Here is a 19284-nt window from a genome sequence, read left to right as displayed (position 1 = left end):
AAATTCCAGAATAGCAACCCAACACCCTAAATAGAGAACCATTTAAAAGGCATAGACCATCATCCAAATTAAACTAATCTGGATTAACAAAAAAACTTAATCGAACATACCTTGATGACAACCAAAGTTTGAGCTTGAACGGATAAAAAATGCACTCTCGGAGGGAGGTGACCTTGCCGAATCGGACGCACCTAATTCGAAGCCAGCCGAAAAATGAATGTTGGTAAACCAACTTCAAGCAGTCACAGTTTCGGATCAAGCAGAAGTTCAGCTACAAAGTTCTCTACTGGAACCACATCACTTTAGCGTTCGCCCTCTCCTCAGTTGACGTCGACGCCAATCCGACGGAACCAGAGCACCAGTACCGGAACCTGTTACTCGAATGAGATCATTCTTGCTAAATGGACGCTGGGTATAGAACGACGGCAAAAAAATCAAACGGGATTGGGTAGTGGGTTCTAGGATAACAACTTTCAAGGTTGGGTAGTGGGTATAGAACGAAGGAGAAAAAACCATGGGTAGTGGGTTCTATGCGTTTTCCAAGTTTTTAGACATGCATGTTGAATTTCAGGAAGAGATGGAGTGTATTTTTTAAAATGAAAAACAAGTTAGAGATTACAAATTATAATTGTAAATGTTCCCCAATACACTATACAGTATATGTATACAATAATTAATATAGTATTTGTTATGGTATATGTTCATTAAAGTCTTTTGTTATAACCAATGAATGCATTAATGAAAGTTTGAAAATTTTTTTGATCAATGGCTGAGATGATGATACATGAGCAAGGGTAACTTACCCACAAAATTAGCATGGGTTTGGAAGAAATTACCTTAATTCTATATTAAATATTAGTGGAGGTTTTTTAAATTGCCATCAATAAAATGTATTGTAGAGGTTTTTAGAAACCTCCACTAAAATACTTCCAAAATTAAATATTAATTTTGTAGTGAATCCAGAAGGACTATATATATTGTTTGATGTTAAAAATTGTTGAGGATCAATTGAATAATTAATTTCTATTAGAGATCAAAATGTTGACTTTGAATTCGTTCGAATCAATTTGGATAAATACTTCAAATTTTTTTTAGTGGTGTAAAAAAAATTATTTAAATTTTATAATGGGTTAATAATATTAATACTATATAAAAATCTATTTTTTATATTGTAAAATTATAAAATTGCTATCTATGCAAAATTGCTGACGTGACACAATTACAAAAAGCATATAGTATAAACTCATTTTATTATATGTTGTTATCAGCTTTTAAATGATATAAATAGACAGATGAATTTTTTATTTGAATTTGTTAATTTAGTTTTGATAATGTTTGACTTTGATTGATATTACCTGAAATCTTAAATTCTAAGTTTGTCTATGAAGAACAGATATAATTACATTAGTACATATAATTCTTTTTCTGTATAATATTGATTGATAGAGCCTCGTTGGTAAGTGTTACAAGATTTGTTATTTTATTTTTTTGATTTTGATTTGAATTTACTGATTTATAATGATAGTGTGTTTGTATTTTTTTAAAGTGTAAGACATTATTAAAGCACGAGGTTTGTTTTTCCTTAAATCTTTACTCGTTATTGGCCGAAATACTAATTTCCATGGGTTATCTTACCTAGTTATACTGTAATTAATAATATATCAAGGAACATTATTTTGGAAAGTAAAGTGGAAAGGTTTAGAGAAAAAGTAATTTGAAATTATTTTATTTTGAAACATTATTTATTAAAAAATATGGGAGAGTTATCATGTAACTTTTGTCCCTTAATTTTTGTTAGTTTTATCAAAATAATTTGAAGTTAGTTTTGTATATTATAGTATTACATTTCATAGTAAATGTAAAAGGATTAGTTTTGATGAAGGAATAATTTAGATAAATCGTTGCAGAGAATTAATAGTTATATTATTAATTGATTCATCACAAGTTTTAAAAATTCTTTGTTTTAGATATTTTTTAGATATTTTTATATATTATGTTACATAATTCTAATACTTAAATAAATATCTAGATATTTATTTTTACAGAACAAAATTATGAGAATTCTAGATATTTTTACAAATATAAAACATAATTAATAATTTAATTAAGATTATCTCAATTTAGCGAGAAAAAAATTGTCTTCCATTTTTTGCCTATGCAAATCCTCCATGGAAACATATGCATGCAGCATGCTGCAAGGGCTGCTCCCCATAGTCCTCTATTGAAAGAAGCTCCTACAGTAAAATTTTGGCGAGGTAAATCTGATTAATAGAAGTCTAAACAAAGATTTGGCAACTATGCTATTTATTTTTTGGAGAAGTATAGGGACAACACTCCCACTAAAATCATAAACAACACCAACTAATAATTATTAATTTATTTTTTTTAAAATTAAAATTTGAATAATCATCCGAAAACACATTTTGAATAGTAAGGATTAGCAAAATACCCCCATAATCACGTTTTTCCCTTTCCTGTCAACAACCACAAACCCTTCCTCCCACACAGTGGCGGATCCACGGGGGGACCTAAGGTGGCCATGGTCCCCCCCAAATTTTTTTAAAAAAAATAGTAAATAGTAATAATTAATAATATTAAATTTTTTTATATATAATATTAAAAAAAATATAACTTACAAAATTTTATAAATTAAAAAAACTAAAAACTGCATTATGTATTAGATATTTGAATTATTGTTGCTCTTGTTAACAAATAGCCCATTCTAATAATTAATAAAAATGGTTCTATTATACTAGCCCAAGCCCATACTATTAATTAAAGTAACCCTAGTACATTTTTCAAATATTTGTTTCAAACTATCATAGGCATAGCGCCACTTTTCTCTCTCTTTTAGTGATTCCCAAACTTTTGGTCTTCTACTCTTCTCATTCTAATTTTCTTTCCATACCAAAACAAGACATACGAAGAAAAACCATTGAAGAGAAGTGAACAACAAAATATTAACCATTGAATGCACAACAAAGATTCAAAGAGGTATATTTCAATTTTTTTTAAGTTAATGACAATGTCAAGTATTATTTACATTATTTATTTAAAATAATTAATTTATTTTTTTTATAATGGACAGTGTTCAAAGATTGAAGTGAGGACAAAACTCAATAGAATTATTTTTTTGTGAGACTTGGAACAAAAAATAATCAGGTAAATCAATAACTTTATTTTTGGTTATTATATATTTGTGTTTCTAAAATTATTTATTATTGCTCAATAGGTTTAATATTTTTTTTAAGAAAATAATATATATGCAATTATTTTTGTTTTTTTTTTGTTAGATAGTTCAAGTTAAGTTAAAAATGTCAAAGATGAAAACAATTCACTCATTTTTCAAGAGAAAAGAGAGAATATATGATGAACAAAATTCAGCTTCAGATTCTTTGAGTAATGTTCAAAATATTATTGAACAACCTGTGACACAACTTGTTGAGCAAGATATTCAACCCCCTGCTTCCAAAATAGCAAGGACTGAAATAGATCAAGTTAATATTGATACATTGATGCGTGATCCCGGAAAGCGTCCGCAAATTTGGAATTATCCTATCAATCAACAAGATGAAATCCGTAGAGCATACATAAAGTTTGGACCATATCAATTTATTATGGATGAGTACCCTCTTTCTGGTCTAGAAAGTCATCCTCGTCGTTTCAAAGCTCATTGGTTTAAGAGTTTTTCTTGGCTAGAATATTCGCCAGAAGTGGATGCTACATTTTGTCTTCCATGCTATTTATTTTCTAGAAAGTCAAGTCCATTCACATCAGGAGGATTTCGCAATTGGAAAAAAGTGAATAATGGAAAGGATTGTGCATTTTTATCTCATGTGGGTAAATCTCTTAGTTCTCCTCATAATATTGCTGTTAAGTCTTGTAAAGATTTGCTTAATCAATTATGTCACATTGACAAAGTATTGGCTAAGCAAAGCTCACAACAAGTTTTAAGCAATAGATTGCGTCTTAAAGCCTCTATTGATACTGTCAAATGGTTAACGTTTCAAGCTTGTGCTTTTAGGGGACATGACGAGAGTCATGAGTCTCAGAATCGAGGAAATTTTCTTGAAATGTTAAAATTATTAGCTTCTTACAATAAAGAAGTGGATGCAGTTGTTTTGGATAATGCTCCTCAAAATGCAATATACACATCACCTTCTATTCAAAAGGAAATTCTACATGTTTTTGCTAGAAAGGTGCAAAATGAAATTCGCAATGAGATTGGTAATGCAAAGTTTTGTTTGATTGTTGATGAAGCTAGAGATGAATCTAGAAGAGAACAAATGGCACTTGTTGTTAGATTTGTTGATAAGCATGGATTTGTCAAAGAAAGGCTAATAGATGTTGTTCATGTCAAAGATACTACTTCTGCTACTCTAAAACAAGAGATTTGTTTTGCATTATCTCATCACAATCTCAACATTCAAAATGTTCGAGGTCAAGGGTATGACGGAGCTAGTAATATGCGTGGAGAGTGGAAAGGGTTACAAGCTTTAATTATTCAAGAATGTCCTTATGCATATTATGTTCATTGCTTTGCTCATCAATTACAGCTAGCTCTTGTTGCTGCGGCTAAAGAAGTTGTTGATGTTCATGCTTTTTTCCAAAGTTTGAGTAATATTATCAATGTTGTGTGCTCTTCTTGTAAACGCAATGATGAATTACGATCTGCTTATGCAACTGAAATTTCCCATTTAGTTGCAACTAATCAAATTGAAACAGGAAGAGGAGCAAATCAAATTGGCACATTAAAAAGATCAGGAGATACCAGGTGGAGCTCTCACTTCAACTCAATTTGTAGCCTTTTACGTATGTTTGGAGCAACAACTTCAGTTCTGGAAGATTTGGCTACTAATGGATCTACATATTCTCAACGTGGTGATGCTACTTATGCTCTTAAATCTTTATTATCATTTGATTTTGTTTTCATTTTGCATATGATGAAAGAAATCATGGGAATCACTGATAAACTTTGTCAAGCATTGCAACAAAAATCTCAAGACATTTTGAATGCTATGCATCTGGTTTCTAGTACAAAGTCATTGATTCAACAGTTAAGAGATAGTAGTTGGGGAGCACTTTTGGAGAAAGTTAGTTCTTTCTGCAATGATCATGCTATTCAGATACCTGATATGGGTGCTTCTTTTAGTGACATAATTCGGTCTCGTCGTAAAAAGGATGTTGTCACTGTTGAACACCACTATCGTGTTGACATTTTTACTAGCGTGATAGATTTTCAATTGAAAGAGCTAAATAGTAGATTTAGTGAGCAAGCAACCGAGCTCCTCATACTGAGTACATCTCTAGATCCTAAAGATGCTTTCAAGTTATTCAGTGTTTGCAACATATGCAATCTTGTAAAGAATTTCTATTCTTTAGATTTTTCTGAGCAAGAAAAGATTCAATTGGATTATGAGTTACAACATTATGAACTTGATGTGGTTAAAGCTCCAGATTTTCAGAATTTGTCTACTCTTGCTGAATTGTGTCAAAAATTGACAGAGACAGGAAAATCAAATATATATCCTTTAATTGATAGATTAATTCGTCTTGTTTTGACTCTTCCTGTGACAACAGCAACAACTGAACGGGCCTTTTCAGCTATGAAGATTATTAAAACAAGGCTTCGAAACAAGATGGAAGATGAATTTTTAGCAGATTGTATGATTGTATATATTGAAAAGGAAATTGCTTCAAAATTCACTTCAGAGATGATAATTGATGATTTTAGTTCCATGAAGCATCGTCGAGCAAGTTTAAAAATATCAAAATCTTAAAGTATGTAGTTGAACATTGACTTTTATATAATATAATTACTTTTTTGATATATATGCTACAAATCATATTTTGTTAATTTTTTGTTATATTTTATATTTAATTGGCCCCCCTCTTATGAAATTTCTGGTTCCGCCACTGCTCCCACATCCACACCACACCCCACCCCTGCTCCCCACAACCCCCCGCCGGACTCTCTCAAAACACCGCAGGCATTCCGGCTCCCACATGCGTCCGCAACTACCACACGCAGCCCAACCTCATCGCGCCTCCATCTCGCCCATCGCTGTAGGCAGCCCAGTCTCGTCGCGCCTCCATTGCACCGCTGCAGACAGCCCAGCTTCGTCCTCCATTTGCACCGCGGGGACTGCCTCTTCCCTCTGTCGCTGCTACTGTTCATCAGGCTTCACGTCGCTGCTACAGGGAGAAGTCGCATCAATGACAGGATTGCGGCACCCATCGCATCATCGTCCTCCATCGTGTCCCTCCGCCGCCGTCGGTCTTCTTTTTCTCCTTCTGCGACGCAGGGCGCCCTCCACCTTCCATCAAAGCACAGCCTCCCAGATATTTCGTTTTTATTGTACACGCATATTTCGTTTTTATTATACATGGATGTTTCTTTTAAATTCGATGGATATAACATTTTATTGTACATGGATGTTTTTTTATTGCTGCGCTAAGGTCCGGTGATGCCGGCAACTTTGATGGGAAAGGGGAAAATAGGTTAATGAGAAAGGAGAAAAGTGTAATTGAGAGTAAGGATGGATAATATATTTTTTTAATGTTTAGTGGACCTATAGTGTAGCCCATTATTTACGTTGTTTATCTGTTGTCTATCTAGACCGCCCAAGAATTTTGATAAGAGAAATCAAACTCAGAAACTTAAAAAAAAGCCATAAACAATTCAAGATATCCTGCTTGCTCATTGTAGTAGTATACAAACCTCGAGAATTTGTTGGTTTTCCATGTTGGCTCTATTCACAAATCCTGCAGGCGGTGGCGAAGGTATTTTGTAATTGAAAATAATCACGAGTCTCTTGACATTTGAATGTTCCCATAGTTTATGAAGAGAACAAATGCCAGTGATGCTCTGAAGGTTTTTCTTTGATCTTCTCAAGCCGTTTAAGGATATCTAGGAAGGAAGGTCTTTGAGTCATGTCACCAGCCCAACAAAGCTCTATTAACCTGAGGGCATGCAAGGTCAAACTTCATCTTGTGTGATTACAAATTATTACAAGTCCAAAGATGCTCTGTCAAATAGTTAATATGCATGAGCATACATGATAGATATGATTCTAACATTTGATAACTTAATTTCCAGTGATCAGAATATGAGAGAGATCGTATCCGTCACAGATCGAAACTCCATTAAGGGTTTGCTGCATGCACAAGATAAGATTTAAACCCCACACTTACTTAAGCGGATTAATATCTACCTATTAAACCAACCCATGTAGATTAGGGTAAGCGTAAGTTTATCATAGTAGTCTACAAAGTAGTCGGCGACAAGACCATAATTTCTGTTTTCCTTAATCTCATTCATTAAGAATCCGACTATCAAGGGCCGAAACATCTTATTAACACTATTAAGAGGATTCTTATCTAGTAAGATCAAGACCAAGAGTGATTTATATCAAAAAATCACATAGGAAGCCTGCAAAAGAAGAAAAAAAGAAATTGGATGAACAAATATTTAAAATGACTTACTCTCGTAGTTCAGGACCATAACCTTTCGCTCGAATAATTGGCCTGTGTCCCTCAGCCACATGCTTGGCTCCCTCATAAGGTTCTAAATTTGTAAATGGTGGTTCACCTTCAAGCATCTAATACATAAGAGTATGTCTTTAATTAGAACTGTCTAATTCTATCACACCACAGTATGAAGAAAGCAGAATTACCTCATACAAAATCATAGCAAAGGAGAACACATCAACCTTCTTGTCATATCTCCGGTGTTTGAAAACTTCAGGAGCCATATAGCGGTCTATATTTTTATTTTTATTTTTCACAGCAGAAAGAAGAACTTTAGGCACTGCATGTAGTGATTATTATTTGATTGGAAAATTCTGCACAGACTCCCTAACTCTATCTCTGTAAAATAGCCACTGAACCTTTTTAGATGAAAGGCTAAACTTTCCACACAACTTTTAAATGGACCCTTCATACATAGTTGAAGAAAAACTTTCACCATATGACTTTTATGTATTGATTGCACATGATAAATATTTTTAGAAAAACATTTTTACTTCTCTTCTAATACCGTTTTTCTAAATATTATTCTATATTTTCTATTTGGTTGAATATAATGTTGGCCCCTCAAAATACTGGGAATTTTGCTTTCGATTCCTTTAACCAAACAGGTTTAGGTGCACATATTTCCTAAATATATTTTGGTTGGTTTTTTGTCCTTAATTCCTTATACCAAAGCAATATATTTTCTTTAAGTTCATAAAAACTTATGATAATTAGATTTAGGTCCATAAAAACTGGCTTCCTGAAATCAAATAATCATACTTACTCAAGAACTAAAACCAATTAATGTTAGAAATGTTTGGACCTCAATCAAAGTGAAATTTCTATCGGGGCTAAACCAGATATTTTATGAAATGTTTGAATTGAGAAAAAAAATATAAAAAAATGATAAAAAAAAATCTATAGCGATCAAAACCAAAATTCATAATACAAAGGTAGGGTAGACAAATGCAATTATGCAACCTTACCCCTTGCAAGAGGAGAGGGTATTTCTAGGATTTGCATGTGATGTCAGAAATTAAAAACAACAACCAACTGAACTTATCCTACTAGATTTGATCGGGTACATGGATCAGTCAGCTAGTGCCATACATTCTACCATAAACTATACTTATATTTAGTTAAAAAAAAGAAAAGGTTAACTAACCAAACTTACCTTTAGTAAAAGACTTAAAAAGGCTATACATGAGGTGGTCAAAGGAGATTTATGTGTCAACAGTCTCACTATGGACTTGATATATGATAGGGTGCAATGACGCCGTTTGATCCATGTAGCCGACCCCACTTAGGGGGATAAGGCTTTGTTGTTGTTGTTGTATGGAAAAAGTTAGAGACTGTCATATGTATTGATCAACACACACAAGTTGAGTGAGAAGAACTTTAGCTAATTAGTACATGGAAGGTTGTAATTTGCACATTTTAGGGAGTTTAAAGTCCTGATTGCATGAGATGTAAAGCAAGATAAAGTGCAGAATGGGTCTATGCATTTTTCCCTTATTAATTTAAAGAGTAATGCTTGTTATAACCAACCTTTTTTCAGCCAACGTCAGCCAACTTTTTTAAAATTACTTTTTTTATCTTACATCTAAACCTTAAATCATAAACCCTTAACCCTAAATCCTAAATTATAAATGTAAACTCTAATGTTAACTAATGTTGGCTAATTAAAAAGTTGGTTTCCTATACTTTCTCTAATTTAAAAGAACTAAGAATACTCACAACTTCCAGTTTCACCAGTCATCTTGTACACATCATGAGAACTTTTGACTTTAATAAGCTTGCTAAGTCCAAAATCTCCTACTTTTAAATAGTCGGCACAAGAATTGACCAAAAGAACATTCCTGAAATTTTAGGGGGAGGTAAAAATTCAACATGTAATGAATATGGATATAAATTCCAGCAACATAAATCTGGATGACATTAAACATAGTATGTGGCATGTCAGCCATTTAAGATAATATAGTGCATGTTTGGGCGCCATTATTTTGTTAAAAAAAGATCTTTTTTCAATGAAAAAAGATCTTTTTTTATTTTTTAACGTGTTTGGCAAATTTCTAGTAGTAAAAGTAAAAGCACTAGTAAAATAAAAAAAAGATCTTTTTTGAAAAGTTGTAATTTACATCTTTTTTTAAAAGATCTTTTTTCCTTAAAAAAAAGATGTTTTTCATGTAATAAATAAACAAAAAAGTACTTTTATATTGTTATACCCAAACATAATTGATAGATAAAAAGACCTTTTTACATGAGATATCCAAACATAAAATTACTTTTACTTCTCTATAAGATCTTTTAAAAAAAGATAACTCGAAAAAAGATCTTTTCTTAGAAGCTCACCCAAACAAGCCCATAGTCTTCAATATATAAGATAGAAATCACCATGTTACCTTGGCTTGAGATCTCGATGAATTATAACATTTGGTTCACTGTGAAGATAGGCCATCCCTCTACAAACAACATTCACGAAATAAAGGTTACAACAATGGTTAATTTCAAAATGAACGAAAATAAAAGACACGAGATTAGTTGTCACAAACTCAACATGTCATTTTAATTGATTTTTGCATTTTGCTTATGTCAAAGTGGATACACATTACAAATCTATGGGATATACAAAATATTGTCCAAGAAAGAAGGGTGACTTGTGCACGATACTCTCGATGGGTATGAGGAGGGTAAATATTTGCATTCTTAATCCACATGTGCACTTAGATTTTTCTTGAGATTTCTTGGAAGCTTCAAAAGTGGCTTTCGGAATTTTTTTGAGAAGCACGTTACAGGCTCAGGATCTTCTTTCATTCATCCAAGTGTAAGGTCCTTTGAAAGATTTGAAGAGCAAATTGCCACAGTTTTCAACATTTCTTTCCTGACAACTTTGGTGGAATGGATAAGTGAAAGTAATTGTATTATTGTTGTAGTGTCAATGGCGAATCTCTGAGAAGCATAGAAGAATTAAACTAACAAGAAGTGTCATAGCCTTAGAGCTCCTCTACTCTCTAATAATCTATTGCAAATGATCACTCACACCTAAGTAATACTTTCTACCTTTGCTTTATGGTTAGTAATTCCTAGCTACCTTATGGGTCCTAATAGTAATTCCTTTGTTTTGCTGTATTCTTGTTCTTCTATTATCTATCAGAAACAAAATAATAAAAATAACAAGTGTAGGAAAATTCAGGTATGATATCATACCTGGCAATATCCATGGCAAAGTTGATCGCTGTTGAAGTACTAAGTGAACTTTTAACCTTGAGGTACCTATGAAGATCACCCTACAAATGGCACGAACTAGCAGTAGTAAAGTTTAACCTCAAAACTCGAGACTGCAAATGCTCAATACGTCAGAAACTAGGTGTCAAGTGGTGAAGCAGTATTATCAACAATTACATACCCCTCTTAGATACTCAGTAATCAACATTAGAGGCTTCCTATCAGTAACAGCTCCAAGAAATTGAACAACATTAGGGTGGCGAAGTTTCACTAGCAAATTAACCTCATGCCTGAAGTCCTGACTGCATAAAAAGTTAACAATAGAGAAAAGAGGATAAGTAACCGACTGACACATGACACAGCAGAGAAACCTTGGACAGAAAAGTATAATTTATTATAAAAGAAATACAAGCTCAATTAATTTGAGGTCCATTACTAACTCCCCTCTATACCACACTTTGTCTTTGATTTTTATTGACAAACAGATAAAAGTATACATGCTTTAGAACAATTCATTTTTCTCCCCAGGTGAAGTAGGTTCAACAAGAATAAAAAATCATTATATGGGCTAGATAAAGTAATGACTTGAAATTATTGTCAATTGGTCAGGGTCAAATTGTATTTGTCTAAACATAAAGAAACAATTTGATACAATCCAATTGTAAGGTACCAGATTAAGTTCCGGATTGAGAGTATCGAGTTTATAAGGCTATGAACTTAAAAAAAGAAAATAATAATAATAATAATAATAATAATAATAATAATAATAATAATAATAATAATAATAATAATAACTAGGTGGTGTGATTGTCCCAGTATTCTTATCATTCATTAGAATTTAGAATGCAGAGGCCACCAAACTAACAAACCGTAGAAATTACAATCTTACATCACCAATCTATCATCTGAAAGAGCTGGAAGAATGCGTTTGACAGCAACAGGTGTTCCACGCCAATGAGCTCTTAAAATCTCACCAAAAGATCCCTTCAATAGAGATACATCCTTAATAAGTTTACATCTCATCATTGGTATAAATGCAGAGTATTAGTGAAATTATAGAAGCAGAAAAAGAAAAAATAGAAAAGTAGGAACAAAGAAACATTGTACTGAAAGTAGAGTAAGCTAATGTAAACAAATTTGTCTATCTTTTATTAAAAAAGTAGAAAAAGAGTCAACTTTATCCAATGTTTTAAATGGACAGATTCCTTTTGATAATCATCCAACATGAAAAACCAAGACTGATAGAAGTTAAAGTGAAATAAAATAAATCATATTTTCACCACGAAGGTTGGTTATGCCAGACCTTACCAATAAAATATAAAATTCATGACGTGAGTCATGATAGAGTTGATTTATGAGTAGCAATTCCGGACGCACAACCCTACCACAAGCTTAATTATAAAAGAAATACAGGTCCCTTAAGAAAGAAATACAAGCTTAAAATTTTTGAGTAACAATTCCAGACTCACAATCCTACCACAACAAATAGCTGTCACAAGTCACAACACAGTGAGAATTACTATTTTGTTGGTAGGAACATGATACGACATGAAGGAAACAGAATACCTTTCCAATACAAATTGAATTCGAGAAGTCCAGCTCTGTAGGGTCAACTTCCCAATCACACCTGTTAGGCAATGGGGGTGGAACAGGCCTATGTTCTAAATGACTTCCATTTTGGCCCTGTATCATCAAAGTTAATACTCTGACATCCCCAACAGTAGGCATCCATCAGAATTTAAGGATCCTTTGTAAAGCAATCTTGGGTAAGCATGTATGATGGTTAATTATCATCAAAAGATCTTAAAACTGACTGCAAACTTCAACGGGAAACATTACTATTCCGAAAGTATAGTGTGTCAAATATCAGGGAAAGCATTAAAGTAAATACTGATCAGAGCGATTATTCAAGAATTACATTCCACAACAGATTTTATACAATGATCCTAGAAGCACAGGAAGTTTAAAAGGAACTAGCAGACGTTAATAACCACATATTTTCACAAATATGAAAATCATTTTTGTTTTAAAAGAATTTGTAGTATAAGTGCTATATAATATTTATTAAATTTAATATTCACAGCTAAGATTTTATTAACTTGTCATATAGAATTTACACAATTAGATACACTGATTATAAATTAGATTGATCTGAATTTATTTTAAATTAATTTGATATTGGAATTCGAATCTTTAAAATAGACCGGATAAGAGCACAAATCTAATTAATACTAACTCATACCCCCATAAATACATGAGGGTTTCATGTCAATAAAACTCTGGAAAATGCAACTCTAAAGAAGAGTACCGAATTTTTCCAATTGGAAAAGTATATGGAACCAACTAATAATCAGCCAAGAGTGGAACAACATAATTAATTATAATTAGTTTTATTAATTTATAATTTAATTTGTTTTTTAAATTATTGTTGACCACGTCCAAAACATGAGGGAAGATACGCTAGTGATAGGAGAGAATCACGGAACAGATGCTTTGATCATTCATTAGTTGGTTCCATATAATTAATTATGTTTTATTAATGCGTAACACATGAAACATAGAAATCATATCGAAAACTATCCAGTTTACAAGAAAAAAAAACATCTGTGTGCCTATCAGTAGCAACATCCGGTTAAAGTCACCGGTGCCTCTGGTTTACTAATTGGCTGATACTTGGCTTATATAAAGTTGGTTCCCTGGCATTGTTGTTTTCCAATTCGTTACAATTATAAGTGCACTTTTATTTTCGTTACATTACCAACACATTTTAAAACGAATAAATAAAAAGACCTATTCTCTCCCTTTAATAAAAAAAAAAAAAATTATTCTCCACCTACAAGCGTTTTTTCCATACAAGTATTTACAAGTCATTTATATTCACGTGCATTTATATTCACACGCTTCGCGCCATTAGAGCAACTCCAATGCTGGGAAATAGAGACCCTTTTCTGACATATAGGGATCCAATTGCCGTTGGAGCAAAGAGGAAAGAGAGGCTCTTCATGGGGATCAAGACTAAGAGTCCCTCTAAAGAGGAACTTGCATCAACCAATAAAATCACGTCATGTAGTAAGTTAATAAAAAAAATAAAAACATATTAGATATATATATCTATTTAATTAATTGTTTATATTAACTCAATATCAAATATTATTTATATTGTTATATTGAATCATAATTAATTAAATTTATTTACATAAAAAATAAATTTAATTTTTATATATTATAAAATAATTTTTGGTTGAGTTATTTATTTTTATTTGTAAAATTTAAAATATTAATCAAATTTAAGTTATCTATTTTAATATTTTATAATATTAAATTATTTTAAATCATAAATTTAAATAATATTATTATAAAAAGTTAATGATTATATTAATTTTAAGTATTTTAATTAATTAATTAAGTGAGACTACAACAGGGATTAAAATTAGTTCCTTCTAATGAAGAAGAGAGAGATACTTTGAGTTCCTATTTACTGTTTATGACGCAAAAGCTGATGTGGAGTTACTAACAGGTGGGCCATAAATAAGGATTGGGATGAGTTCCCCACTGGAGATGGTCTTACTGCACGTTCTTCTTCTTTTTCTTGTTACTTCTTCTTCTTCGTTATTTTTCTTTTTCGTTATTTTTCTCTTTCTCCTCCATCATCAGTTATCTCGTTGTTGAAGATAAAGAATAATTCAGATTCAGATTGTCAATTGAACCAAAACGAAATTGATTATTGTTTTGAATTCAATCAAGTAGCTGATGTGTGGTTCAATTGAGATGAAAAAAATATAGCATTAGAGAAAATATTTTTCTGTATTTGCAGCAATTTTGGTGTAACACGAAGATATTTGGATGTATTTCAAGAATTTTGAGTATATTTTATTCTGTTAAGTTTTGCATAATTCAAAACTCTTCTTCTTCCTCCTCTTCATCTTCTACTGCTTCTTTTTTTTTTTCATCATCATCACTATCTTCTTCTTCTTTTCTTCTTATTCATCTTTTTCTTTTTGTTTTACCTTCTCAAATTACTTTTTATTTTACTCACTTAACAAGAATAAAAAAATCAAACAAAGAAGAAGAAAAAACGCATAATGCTCCAAAATTACATGGAAGAGGATGAACTTACATTCATTTAACAAAAAAAGAAAGAAATAAGAAAAAAAAGAAAAAAATACAGCATTAGAGGAAATATTTTTCTGTATTTGCAGCAAATTTGGGTGTAACACGAATATATTTAGGTGAACACAAAAATATTTTTGTGTATTTTAAGAATTTGGGTGTATTTTTATTCTGTTAAGTTCTGCATAATTCAAAATTTTTTCTCTACCTCCTCATCTTCTCCTGCTTCTTTTTTTTTTCATCATCATCACCATCTTCTTCTTCTTCTTTTTTTTGTTCATCTTTTGCTTTTTATTTTATCTTCTCAATTTTCTTCTTGTTTTACTCTCTTAAAAAGAATAAAAAAATCAAACAAAGAAGAAGAAACACATAAATGATGCAAAATTATTTGGAAGACGATGAATTTACATTCATTTAACTAAAAGAAAGAAAGAAATAAGGAAAAAAAAGAAGAAAAAAAGCAGCGTTAGAGAAATATTTTTTTGTATTTGCAGCAAATTTGGGTGTAACACTAAGATATTTGGGTGTAACACGAGAATATTTGGGTATATTTTTAGAATTTTTGGTGTATTTTTATTCTGACAAGTTCTGAATAATTCAAAACTCTTCCTCTTCCTCCTCCTCATCTTTTACGACTTCTTCTTTCTCATCTTCTTATTTCATTTCTTATAATTCTTTTTGGGAGAAAAAATCAAACAAAGAAGAAAAAAAATACATAATGTTACAAAATCAATAGAAAGAGGAGGAGGCAAAAAATATAACAACAATAACATCAATAAAAAGAACCACAATGAGGATGAAATATGCGAAAAAGAAGAAGAAAGAATGCGAAGAGAAAGGAGGAGGAATACAAAGAAGAACGTGGAATACAAATGTTGAAGAAGAACCGTTTCTTATTTCGCGTTATTCAAAGTTGAGAAAGCGCGTGTTTACACGCTCTCTAAATTGAGAGTTATTTTTGTTAGACTTGGGCTAACTTGTATAAACTTGTATGCCAAAAAGACTTGTATGTGTAGTAAGTCTCTAAAAATAATTGTAGTTACGTTAATTTTAAAAAAATAAAAAAAGTAAAAGCGGTAATTATTTTTAGAATAGTTACAGTTACATTAATCTTTTAAAGAATAAAAAAGTAAAAATGACTGTTATTTTGAAATGGAGGGAGTAACTGACTCATGCATATCATGATTCATGAATTATGAGAGTCTAGGGATGTTAATGGGGTAGGACAGAAGCGGGGGATGTTTCTGCTCCCCATTCCCGTCTCTAGATTTGCTCCTCGTTCTGTTCCGATTTTTTGCCGTGGAAAAATATTGCTCTCCATCTTCATTCTCCACAAGATCCTATTTTCTGTGAGGATCGCATTTTCCTTCTCTCTAATAGTTCTGACTAATTATTAATTTCCATAAGAATAAAGCTGAAAGTATTTATCTTATACAAAAATAGCAAGATTTTATACAAAAGTATAAATGACAAGATGGTAATTTCTTTCAAAATGACACAGTAAGAGACGCCACGGTGACCCAGAGCACAGAACAGTGGACGAAGTGGAGGGACGCAGCAGCAGCGAAGAGAATGGACACAACGACATAGTTGTGGAACGGAACGCCACCAATATAGAAAACGACACGGGAAGAGTGATGGAACGGTGAGGAGTGACAATGCGGTGAGACAGGAAAGTGGCGAGGAGGTGGCTACAGAGAGATTGGATGGAGTATGAACGACGCTAGAAATTTATGAATTAAAGAAGGATTACGAATTTTGAGTTTATATATATATATATATATATATATATATATATATATATATAGAATGTGAAATGACTAAAAAACATATATGAGAAATATTAAAAATAATTAAGTAAATTTATGAATTTTAAAGATGAGCAGAAATAGAGATTCTCGCTTGAAAAAGTTTTTCACTGTCAGATCGAGATAGTCCCCGTAGATCTCAGGAGTTTTGCCATCTCTATGAGAGTCTCATATCAATCTAGAACTCCGTTTTCGACTCCCATCCTCATCCCTATTAGATACCCTTAAAAAAAATCACACAATCAACCAAAATAGCAGTAATCAAAACAAATGACGCACATTGCCATGAAAACCTATCTACACAAATTTCACATGGAACTATGGTGTTCCTTTAATCCTCCTTTTTTTTTTGGGTTCCAAACCAAAAGAAGAATGCAGAAGTAGGAAATGCAACTTACATAAGACAATCCTCCACGTAACTTCAAAAGCTCAATCACTGAATTCCTCTTTGCTCCTTCCGCATCAGCCAGGGGCTTTCAATCCAAAATAACACCACAAAATTTATGAATATTCTGATATTACATGAAATAAACCTCACAAAATTAACACCAAATTTCAACAAGACAGAGTATCGCGAGAAAGAGATAGAGAGAGTAATACCGTGTTTCTCCATCGGTCTTGGGCGTTGACGTCAGCACCAAACTCTATGAGGCAGCTGGCAACGTCGGCCCAGCCGTGGAGGGAGGCCACGTGGAGGGGCGTTCGGTTGTCATAGTCACGTGCATGCACGAGGGAGGGATCCTCTTCTAGAAGCTTCCGAACCGCCGCGGCGTCGTTATGGTGCGAATGCCAGTGAATCAGCGACGTCCTGCTCACCCGTTCCTTCTCCTTAGCCTTCTCTCTGTACGACGCGGACGTGTCTCCGTCGGAGGTGGTGTCCATCGCCGATCAAGATAGAGAGGACGATCGATATTACAGTTATGTTAGGCAGAGTGGTGGCTTTTTCTTTGTATTTTATTTTTTGAGCAGCGGAAATTGGTTAGTACGAAATCAATGTGGAAATCAAATTCAAATGAGATTTTGATGAGAAATGAATTTGATCTAGTTTCTTTTGTGATGAAACTGTGATTGTGAATATGTTGTTTATCTTGTCCATTATTGGTCTTCAACTTTTACTAATTCAACCGAATTTTTATTTTCGCTTCCTTCGCCATAGAGAAATTATTAGTTGCTCCATCCAATTAGTTTGTAGCATCAGGAATTCAGGATAGAATTTATTTTTAACTAGTGTTTTTGCACATCTTTAAAAACTATATCCACTTTGTTTTGACATTATACACCATAACAAAAAATTAAAAAAATTATACAATTAAATTATTTTTACAAAAAAAATTATATGAAAAAAAATTTATACAATTAAATTATTTTTACAAAAAAAATTATATGAAAAAAAATTCCTATTAATATGTAATAAATATTTGAAAAAAAATATAAATATAGATTAAAAAGATAACTCATAAAAATTCAAAACTAAATTAAAAAACTAAAAAAATTATGCATATAATAATATATTTTTATGTAAATAATAATAGAAAAATTATTTTTTAATTATATTTAACAATAAATTTAATGTATTTTTTTTATAATTTTATGAATTTATTAAATTATGTTATTTTATTGATTTTATTTTTTGTAGAACATAAATGTAAAAAGAGAAAGAATAAAAGAGGAAAGAGAGAGAATGATAAAGAAATAGGCAAGGAGAGAGGGAGTTTATTAACTTTAAAAAAAGATTTTATTATAATTATAATAAAAGAATATTTCGTAACACATTTTGGTTTATCAAATTAATAATATAAAATATAAATTATAAGTTATATATAGAATGAAAAGGAAAGAGGAAAATAGAGAACAGGAGAGAAGTACATAAGAGGAAGGGAGTTTATCGATTTTAGAAAAAATATTCATCTTAATTTTAATGTGTTATTATGTGACATATTTTGGTTGTTAAATTAGTAATATAATATAGCTATGCTTTTATTTTAATTTTAGTTTTAATTTAATTTTAATTACAATTAAAAAATATCATGTTGCAGATTTTGATTGTCAAATTTGTAATTAGTTATTAATAATGATATATAAAAGAGATAAAGTGGATATAAGAATAAGAGAGATAGAATGGGTGCAGAAATGAGAGAGATAGAGAGAGAGAAGGAGAGGAGGAGAGAACTCTTTAATTTTGAAAGGAAAGATTGGATTTCAATTGTAATAAAATAGTAACATGTGATATATTTTAGTTGTAAAATTAGCAATATATAATATAGTTATATTTCAATTTGAATTTAGTTTTAATTTAATTTTAATTGTAATTAGAGAATATTATGATGCGCACATTTTAATTGTCAAATTTATAATTAGTCATTGATAATGATATATAAAAGAGATAATGTGGGTATAAAAATAAGAGAGATAGTTAAACCCCAAAGTGGTCCCTGAAATTCACAAAATGCATCGATTTAGTCTCTAACTTTCCAATTGCACTAATTAAGTCCACAAGATTGAAAAAAATGCATCAACGTAGTCCCCCTCATATTTTTGGGTGATATTCCTTGCCAGCCAGGAATGACGTGGACGTTGGAGTGTGTAACGATTGGTTGAGGTGTCAAATGAAAGTTTAAACTCCAATTTA

The 19284-nt window shown here is 31.6% G+C and overlaps 1 protein-coding gene across 4 annotated transcripts; it reads right to left on the bottom strand.

The window, feature by feature from the left end:
• Positions 1-1981: 1981 nt before the first annotated feature.
• On the bottom strand, positions 1982-17720 carry LOC112801648 (serine/threonine-protein kinase VIK). 4 transcript variants are annotated; one of them, XR_003202007.3, is made up of 12 exons: positions 17256-17720; positions 17054-17128; positions 12304-12420; positions 11627-11721; positions 10919-11039; positions 10720-10799; positions 9915-9974; positions 9250-9371; positions 7677-7762; positions 7486-7601; positions 6722-6963; positions 1982-2234 (listed from the first exon to the last, which is right to left on the bottom strand). XR_003202007.3 is itself a non-coding variant. In XM_025844518.2 (11 exons), exons 1-11 carry the CDS (start codon positions 17535-17537, stop codon positions 6840-6842), a joined length of 1278 nt encoding a protein of 425 aa, XP_025700303.1. In that variant the 5' UTR covers positions 17538-17720; the 3' UTR covers positions 5513-6839. The 4 variants fall into 4 exon arrangements, 2 of the variants coding, with proteins under 2 accessions (XP_025700303.1, XP_072093396.1); XM_025844518.2 differs by lacking the exon at positions 1982-2234 and having other exon boundaries at positions 5513-6963; XM_072237295.1 differs by lacking the exons at positions 1982-2234; positions 6722-6963 and adding an exon at positions 6970-7157.
• Positions 17721-19284: the final 1564 nt, after the last annotated feature.

The sequence above is a fragment of the Arachis hypogaea genome, chromosome 5 (genome assembly GCF_003086295.3).
Source record: "Arachis hypogaea cultivar Tifrunner chromosome 5, arahy.Tifrunner.gnm2.J5K5, whole genome shotgun sequence".
Classification (NCBI taxonomy): Eukaryota; Viridiplantae; Streptophyta; class Magnoliopsida; order Fabales; family Fabaceae; genus Arachis; species Arachis hypogaea.
Note: the sequence above shows the minus strand (reverse complement) of the source record. Positions and strands in the feature narration are given on the sequence as shown.

What these genes read in the sequence shown, in the direction of transcription:
- LOC112801648 (XM_025844518.2), bottom strand. Translation starts at nt 17,537, where the DNA reads ATGGACACCACCTCCGACGGAGACACGTCCGCGTCGTACAGAGAGAAG. An exon ending in TTACTGAGTATCTAAGAGGG is followed by an intron (nt 10,800 to 10,918) that starts GTATGTAATTGT and finishes TGCCATTTGTAG; the next exon opens with GGTGATCTTCATAGGTACCT. An exon ending in CATCGAGATCTCAAGCCAAG is followed by an intron (nt 9,372 to 9,914) that starts GTAACATGGTGA and finishes CTAAAATTTCAG; the next exon opens with GAATGTTCTTTTGGTCAATT.